Source organism: Pezoporus flaviventris, unplaced genomic scaffold (assembly GCF_033815535.1).
Source record: "Pezoporus flaviventris isolate CSIRO_AGI_PZ_B2104156 unplaced genomic scaffold, CSIRO_AGI_Pfla_v1 ptg000002l, whole genome shotgun sequence".
Classification (NCBI taxonomy): Eukaryota; Metazoa; Chordata; class Aves; order Psittaciformes; family Psittacidae; genus Pezoporus; species Pezoporus flaviventris.
Window position 1 is genome coordinate 4,735,158 of NW_026892550.1, and position 9,191 is coordinate 4,744,348.

At 44.3% G+C, this 9,191-nt stretch overlaps 1 protein-coding gene across 1 annotated transcript; it reads right to left on the reverse strand.

Annotated features, from left to right (window-relative positions):
• Positions 1–434: 434 nt before the first annotated feature.
• On the reverse strand, positions 435–8,922 carry LOC133276344 (histone RNA hairpin-binding protein-like). Its single transcript, XM_061467078.1, has 8 exons — positions 8,619–8,922; positions 8,201–8,332; positions 5,528–5,632; positions 4,947–5,006; positions 4,280–4,411; positions 3,554–3,703; positions 2,461–2,542; positions 435–1,392 (listed from the first exon to the last, which is right to left on the reverse strand). The coding sequence occupies exons 1-8, from the start codon at positions 8,660–8,662 to the stop codon at positions 1,276–1,278; spliced, it is 822 nt and encodes a 273-aa protein (XP_061323062.1). The 5' UTR covers positions 8,663–8,922; the 3' UTR covers positions 435–1,275.
• Between the last annotated feature and the right edge of the window lie 269 nt (positions 8,923–9,191).

The following is a 9,191-nucleotide window of genomic DNA, read 5'->3' on the forward strand; positions in this document are numbered from 1 at the left end:
CTACTCCAGGTAGTAAGCAAGACAAGCTATCACTTTGCTGCCTTCTCTGGAAATAGATGCTAGGAAGGCTGTCCCCTTAACACCAGGGGGTAGCTCCAACCTTCTCCCAGTGCCACTGCTTCCTCTTGGAAGTTTCCCCATCAGATCAAGGTATCAGATTTTGAGTGCCTAACAGATAGCTAATAGTATTGCTTTCAGCTAGGATACTTGAGTTGAAAAGTGTGTGTCTTCACTGAGCCTGACAAGTGTTCTAACACCATAAATTCCATTTAAGAGATAAAACCATGTGAGGTGACTTTAACAAAAGGTCCTGTATAGTGAACAGGACTGAAGTGCTCACACACACATCCGAGCCTTGAATCAGTCCCAGATCCGTGACTTCCAGCATTTTCCTGCATTTTGTTATCCACTAGTAGGAAATGAAGAGTCATGAGTAAATTCAGTTCCATTTATTTTCCAGCAACATCCCATACAAAAAAGTGATAGAAACATTCACTGCTTTCAGCAGAAAATCTGTACAGTGTGATCATTTACAACAGGTTTACATTTAAAATCCAAAAATTAAGAGAATCGAGCACTTCCCCAGGCACTGTTGCCTTGCCTGTATTAATAAATGACTCCTGACTATTTACAAGTTCCAAATTCAGGCTACTGTTTCTTAAAGCATTATTGCCCCAGCTTTAGCACCTTGACCTCCAATTTCTTGAGAGTATTTAGTTTTCGATTGTTTTTGAAGCATTTTTGCAAATAAGGGATCTTTTCTGTTGTTGTTAAAGGCAAGGCACACAATCTTCCAGCACATAACTGCAGGAGATGAGTTCAGGGGTACTAATCTGCAGTATGGTTCAAGTACCGCTTGTATTACTTCAAGTCAGATCGTTGTAGAAGAGTTAGATGGAAAGGAAGGCAGCATACAGATGCTCAAAAATACCTCCCTACTTTGCTCTTGATCAGGTAATGGACACAACTCGGGGGAATCAGTAAGATCTTGCTGAACTATTTAGAATTACTTGAGGGAAGCACTGCCTTTGGCTAGTTTTCTACTGACAGGTTTGATAAAAAACAAATCTGATATACATAAATAGGACATTAAAAACCCCACACAGATAACTATTTTTTCATAAGCTTGGCCCAGAGAACATGTCAACCAACCACAACTTCAGAGAACCATCTTCAACTTTGCTTAAGCTTTCTTATTATCAACAGCTTCTGAACCACGCAAACCCCTCAAATGTCTAAGAAACTTCCTCTAAAACACTTTTTGCATGGGACTGTTTAACTCACAGTATCGAAATCTTTAAGTGGTTCACTCAAACACACTTCCAAGTCAAATTCACCTTCGGCTTGATAGTCAATGTGTCTAACTTTGGTGGGAGTGCCAGAACAGGTATCCTGGAATACAAAGTCAGTTAATAATAATTAGCAGTTAAATACCAGTTTAGTTATGCAGCAGTTTGTTTCACTTCTGTAATTCATTTAGACCACCCCATAACAGGCTAACAAACACTTTAAAGGCCATACAAAACCCCAAGGCTAGTCTTAAGATTAAGGAGATTTAAACGAAGGCTTCTGCCCATTCGACCACATTCTAAGATTCCTTGCATGTTTTAAGGCTCTAATACGCATACATTAAAACATTACAGATTCAAAGAAACAAGTCCAATAAGAAAAACATTACTAGATCTTTACTGAAGGTTACTGCTCAGCTGTACTAAATGCTTTGTTATAAAAGGAACCTACTTCAAAAAGCCTGAATGTGCCAAGAAAATGACATTCTACTTGAACATCAGACATTGCAACGTAAAGTAGTATTTCCACTGTACATTACATTCATAACTGACATGCTTTGAACACATAAACGTTGCTTTTGCACTCTATGAAAAATGAGAGATTTGTCATTTGAGATGGTCACTTCAGTTCTAACTCTCTGAACTCAGACTACAGACACAGTGGCTACGGCTCGGAAAATGTCTGAATCAGATCACAGAATCACAGACTGTTCTGGGTTGGAAGGGACCTTAAAACTCATCCAGCTCCAATCCCCTGCCGTGGGCAAGGACACCGTCCACTAGAGCAGGTCGCTCCAAGCCCCTGTGTCCAACCTGGCCTTGAACACTGCCAGGGATGGGGCAGCCACAGCTCCTCGGGGCACCCTGTGCCAGTGCCTCACCACCCTCACAAGGATGAATTTCTTCCTTGTATCCAATCTAAATCTACCCTCTTTCAGTTTAGAACCATTCTTCCTTGTCCTGTTCACTACATGCCCTCATCAGAGGTCCCTCTTCAACTTTCTTGTAGGGCCCGTAATGTACCAGAAGGCTTCTTTAGGGTCTGATCTCCCAGCTTTATAGAAAGTCCTTAAACACAGCGTATTATGGAATTTCTCATGTATTCAGGCTACTCCAAGACAGAACTCTAAGTACCAGACCAAATATTTATGCAAATGACAGCTATGCTTACATCATTATCTTGACAGCTCGTTTGAGATTCAGAAGTGCTTCCAACAGATTCTGTCTCCATCTCACCAAGGTCAACAGGACGACTGTAAAATAATTAAAATGAATACAGCTTAAAACAAATTCATTTTTTTCAATAGGAAGTTGCACTTGGTAGGTGCAGTTCTAAAAAGGATGGAATCATGGCCAAACAAGAGCAGAGACCCCTACAGAGATTACAGGGACAGTGGTGGCAAACTGCAGAGGCCAAACAGAATAACAGGTCAACTCAATGCAGCCCAAGTGACTGTCTTGAGATCAGCATCAGTGTTACGGAAAAACAGTAGTTTATTACCATAAAAACACTGCCTGAGGAATTAGTTACATCTGTGTCCCCTTCGTTATGTCCCATAGTTGTATTTTGGATGTTACCTGATCAGCTTTATTGCTTTCTATAGAGAATAGTAACTAGGTGTATCATTGTACATCTTCTAGACTAGAATACTGCAGAAGCTTGGACTGCGAACACTTTGTGGCCATGCTTTTAGTTTAGTGGTACCTTAAGATGATTTTACTAGTACTTCTTTCCTCCTCTCTGTTCAAGAAACAAGAATTTAGACCACTGTTCTTGAACTAGCAAGTGAGAAGGCTTGGAGGCAGGTTCTCATACACTGCACTGGTCCAAGCTCAATATTCATGAGATCTGTCAGTTCGTAAGAGCTAGCCAGCACTGCTTCTACCACAGATTAATCTGCTGACTGCTCTGAAAGAGTCAGCCTGCCCTGATGGTGCAGCATTTCCTTTTATACAGCACTGCAGAACAAGCTCAAATTTCACCCAGTGGGCATACATGAAAGAAGTGACGGGTATATATGAACTCTTGCAAGGACGCTAGGTAAGTCTAGTCCCACCAGGTAGGTCCAGAAGATATTTTGTCTGGGAAGGAACCAAATAGCACTAAATGGGGACAAGTAACTAATGAAAGCTTTCAGCAATCACTGGTTTGTCTCAAAAAGGGCTATGCTGGGTGAAACGTGTGTTTCTGCTTTCCTTTTTTTTTTACCATGAGATTTTATCTATTAATTTCTATAAAGGTATCTTGAATATTGTGTGCATACATGTCTTGCAGGTCGCATCCCTCTTCAGTAGGTGGATCCCAGGAATGCAGCGCAACTTTCCATAGCTTAATTTGCTGGTCCCATGACCTGCGGCTGTACTTCTTAAACTTATTTGGAGTTCTGGGATGGACTCCTGGTATACGATGGCATCTATTCAGGTTAGACATGAGAAAGTCATTAGTGTTCTGCACACACCTACATAACATGTAGCTTTAAGCATTAAGGCTGAAGCCTGCTCCACAAACTCATGACAATGCAGCAAATTCCAGCATGATCAATGAGAAAAGATTAGGCAATTTCAGCACTGAAATTGTCAGCTCCATACAAACTTTCTTGAAGTCAAACAGAAAAGTCATAGGCCTGAAAACCTCATTCTGAAACTAAGAGCAACCATAGTCCAGTTTTTCTTTTAGCTTACTAACAAGATAACTGACTGCAAAAAGCAGTTTCGTTTCCTCTAGTTGACGAGCACAACAAAAGAACTTTCACTTCCATTTCTGAAGCACAAGAAAGTTTGAGGGGACATTCCTCATGTACTGAGCAGTAAAAATATCCGCATCTCATCTGATTATTAGTGCGACTTAATGGTTAGTAGAAAAGTTAATTTGTAGATGCCTTCTATTTCGATGTGTCTCAGATACCAAATTCAGTGCATTAATGTGCTTACAAAGAACAGGTATGACTTACAATTGAATGGCTAGTATTCCAGCAACTCCAGCAGCTTACCTAGGAACTTCTTTAATGTATCTATCATATGCAATTGTGTTTTTTCCGTAGTTTATCTGTTTTTGTCTTCTCATCAAAACCACTTCATCTGTTTCAAGTTCTACTGTCACAGTGGACTCCTTTGAATCAGAACTAAAGAAAAAACATTGTTGATTTGGGACTAGTAGAAAACAAGCAACACTCAAACCAACCCACGTGTAGATTATACAGAAACACGTTAAAGCTTCTCAGAAGAGTACTTGAGATGTTACTGAACTATGATGTTACAGCAGCCTGAAGACAGAATCATAGAATGGTTTGGGTTGGAAAGGACCTTAAGATCATTCAGTTCCAACCTCCCTGCCATGGGCAGGGACACCTCACACCAGACCATGTCGCCCAAGGCTCTGTCCAACCTGGTCTTGAACACTGCCAGGGATGGAGCATTTACCACTGCTTTGGGCACCCTGTGCCAGCGCCTCACCACCCTCACAGGGAAGAGCTTCCTCCTTATATCTAACCTGAACTTCCCCTGTTTAAGTTTAAACCCATTACTCCTTGTCCTATTGCTACAGTCCCTGATGAAGAGTCCATTTCAAACTCAGCATTTTAAGAAGCAACATGTTACACATGAAAGTTCAGGCCTATTGTCAGGATTCCCCTCAGCTAAGCTACAGATTTAACCTACCTTCCTGAGGAGGACTTCCTTTCTCTTGCAAATTCATTTATCAGGAGTTTTCTTCTGTATCTGTAACAGTTCAAAGCAGTATTAAGAACATACATACACAAAGTGAGCATGTAAAGCTGCACTGTCACAGCTCACAGGTGATTTTACTTCTCAGCTAAGCGGCAGTTTTGAAGTCAACCCAGACACTGTAAACATCTTTCTACTGTGGAATGGATGTTTCAGTTTTTCCTAAAAAAAGAATTCTGCAGACTTCCTTTTTCTAAGTCTTTTCACTAAGAATTGTTTTACAGCATTGACTTAAACCCCCTCCAGTAATTACAGAAAGGACACTCAAAGTAGTCCAATCTAAGAGATTCAGGACAGGGGAGATATTTAAGTGATACACACCAAACCTACAGACAGCTGCTCTGTAATTCCTGCAGGACTTAAGCCAAAGCTGACCTCAAAGCAGCAGATGAGAAGCTGAGGTTGGTCTGATTTTATTACAATAGACAAGTTAAAAATAAAAGTCAACACAGATTCTACATGACAACTGTCATTCCCCTCCCTTTCCTCACTTCACCTTAAGCATCCATAGGTACCTTGCAATTTCTTTATTAACATTGGTCCTCATTTCATCTTCTTCCACTGCAGTTCCCCAATCTGAGCACCGGGAAAGGGGTCCAGGGCCTTCTGGTGTTGTAAAACTAGAAAGAGGAGGAAAAAAAGGAGAAAGCTTCTACATTAAAATTCTATTTTATTGTATTGTATTTCCCAGCCTAGCATCTCCCTCATTCACAGCTTGATCATTGTTTAAAGTATTCATTTACAGGACTCAGTGGCTGTGAAAACCTTGTATTGTTCTGTTAAAACATCATCACTTCAAATTAAGCAGTTTTATAGGAGACAAAAGTTATCATACAATTAAATTGTACAACTAATTAAAACTACATGATAGCACCAGGAGTTTCTCTACTTGAAAGTACGTAACTCTATATATAATAGAGAACGCAAAGGCACAAAAAAGGGCAATTTTTAGCTAGTAAACCGAGATTTGCTATAACTTTGCAAACTGGTATTTAACAGCTTCATTGTAGCCCATTAGCATGACAAGCAGATTCAGGCTGTTGCAGGGGAATAAGTTTATATCCCTTCCCAGCCATCAACAATTGCCCAAATCCAGATTATTTCATGTGTTTTCCAGTTTCTGTCCTTTTGATAACCACTTCTCCTAAAATACCAACCCCAAACCAGTAGATCTGGAAAGGCTTTGCAGGCTTACCAGGATTCTGTGCAAAGATGTCCCTTGAAGTCAGGGAATTAGATTAATCTGTGCTAAAACTAGTTCCAATACCCTGCTTCCAGCTCAGAAATCAGCTTACACTACTTACAAGTTTCTGTTAAATTCAAACTAAGAGTTCTTTTTAGATGAAACCCAATTACCAACTCAGAAAAAAAAAGAAGTCCAGAGCAAATCAGAGAATGGTTAGGGTTGGAAAGAACCTTAAGATCATCCAGTTTCAATCCCCTGCCATAGGCAGGAACACCTTCTACTACAGCAGGTTGCTCCAAGCCCTGTCCCAACCTGGACTCAAACACTGCCAGGGATGGAGCATTTACCGCTTCTTTGGCCAATCTGTTCCAGGTCCCTCTGCAAGCATCTGGTCAGCCTCCAAGGATGTTTAGCATTTCCTGATATTGATGTCCAACTGCAGAAAATGCAGGCCACATTCAATTATTGCTCTCCCATGGCGATGGGATAACCCAGAAGTGATGGGTCAGTCCCACCACCTCAGCTTTTTCCTCAACACTGTATCACCCCTTTCTATACTTGTTTGACTCTTAACTAGGGACTGTAGTGATAGGACAAGGGGTAACGGGTTAAAACTTAAACAAGGGAAGTTTACATTGGATATAAGGAAGAAGTTCTTTACTGTGAGGGTGGTCCCTGCCCATGGCAGGGGTGTTGGAACTGGATAATTTTAAGGTCCTTTCCAACCCTAACTATTCTATGATTCTGTACCTGTGCTGTGCATGCACAGAACTAGGGAGCACATGAGAGGGTCTACAGCTTTTTCTCTTGACTAAATTTGCTCTGGTGCCAGACATACTGACGTCAGCTGTCTTTCTCAAGATTCTCATCCCCATGTGCCATTTAACACTTGGTGAGAAGCTCTGGTGCTGTGCTGGGACTGCAAAGGGTTCTCAAACCCTGCCAAGCAGGCAGAAAAGCAAGGCTATAAGCACCAGCAGTCTGTTGTATGATCCAGCCTCCAAACCTGACCCTCTTTCCATTTTAAAAACCTTATTTTGGCAATGTTGAATTGCCATAAGCAATGAGTAGCTTCAGCACAGGAAGAGAACAACTTAAATCAGAAGTGAATCCAAACTAAACCAGGGAGTACACCTGATCAGTTCAATACTGGGAGACACACAGAAGCATTGCTTATTTAGGTTGAATCCGGTGAAGTAGCCTGTAAAGTTTCTTCCTTGTATTTCTATTCAAACACACTTCCTGAAATTGATTCCATTTATGCTGGATATCATCATTTGAGCTATTGGCCAATGTCTTCCCTGCTTATTATCAGCACAGAAAAATTGGTAGTTGTAGTTCAACATCTTACTTGAGACTAGAAATCTAGATGCAATCAACTGGATGGCAGCCTCAGCTCCAATCCACTGATAAAAGGGACTAAGGGGACTGTGGCAGGAATAGCTCAGATGCAGACAGTGATATGAAGTAGGATCCTTTCCCTAAACTGAAGCTTATCTGTGCTGGAAAACAAAGAAGCAGGGAGCAGCACTATGAGCAGAGTGAGTGACCCCAGAGGCAGAGCACACCACACACAGGCTTCAGACACTTTAAACACAACTACCCAAGGCAGTCTGTGCCCTATTCGGAAACATGAAAAGATGACTTTAATACTTGAATCTTTAATTTGCCATCTCCTTTGATTTTGCCACAACAGTATGCACAGTCTATATCCACAAACACACATAACGGGCTCTTGCAGTTACTGCTTCATAAATGGCTATAAGCAAGCATGAAATAGGACAGAAAATAATAAAGAATGTAACTCAGGACCCAAGAATGAAAAACGTTTAAGCAGCTCCAAGGTAAGAACACTGCACTGGATTGCTTTCCCTCCTTGCAGACCACCTATTTACTGTCGGCAAGTGATTTATAGAGAGGCAGGGCCTGCAAACCCCAGTACAACGGTCAGCTCAGCAGCCCTCGATGCACAAAGGCGCGCAGGGTGGCTCCTATGCCCTACCTGTCCAGCCTGCCGTCAGAACCCGCGCACTTGCTTTCATCGAAGACGGATGGTTCGGGCTCGTGCTGCTTTCTCCGCTTCCCATCGGCGCCACGTTTCCTTCCCTGGGACCAGCGAGGCGGGGGCTGCGGGCTGGAGGCGTACAAGCCAAGGGGTGAGCACACCAGGTCGCCTTTACTTCCACGAACACCAGCGGCTGCGGCCCGCAGCGGTCCCCCAGGGAAGGAGCCCTCGCTGTTAACGCCACCCTCCGTTACAGACAAGGGAACCTCACCCCGCTCCCCTCAGGCGGGCCCGCACCTCCCCAAGGGGCACAACATGGCGGACACCGCGCAACGCCCGCGCAGGCCTCGGCTCCCCCGTCCCCACCGCCTGAGGCACCACCGGTACCGCCGCTCCCGGGGCACCGCGGTCCTACCTGCTCGTGCTGCTGCCGTGCGGGCTCCTCTGGCGGAAGGACATGGCGCGCGGTGTGTCCGGGATGGCGGCAGCGGGCTGCACGGGAGCGGTGCGGTTCGGCGGCTCTCCTTCCCGCTCAGCCCCTTCGCATCTCCCGCCGGCGCTGACTGACGCCCCTCGCCGCGCCTCCCGCAGAGGAGCTTGCGCCGGACTACTCCATGAGGACAGGTATGGGGGGGGGGTGAAGAAGGGGAAAGCGCAGCCTCCAGCTGGAATCCTCCCCCCTCCTAACCCCGCCGAGCAGAGCCGCTGCCGGGCATGAAGCGAACACGCTGTCAGCCGCGGCGCTCCCTCACAGGCAGCCCCAAAGACACCTACCATACCATACCCCCCCCCCCCCCCGGGTGCAATGGTTTAGCCCGCTCCCCCCGGCCCCGCCCCTTCACGGGGCGTGCTGGCGGGAGAATCAAGCGCGCGGTTTTGGCGCGCTGTGGGGGGGAGCGGGAAGGCGGCGGTGCTTTAATTAGCGGGGTTTGTTACCGCACACGCGTGGTGCTTGCGCAGAGAGAGCCTGTCCGTGTGAGGGATGCGG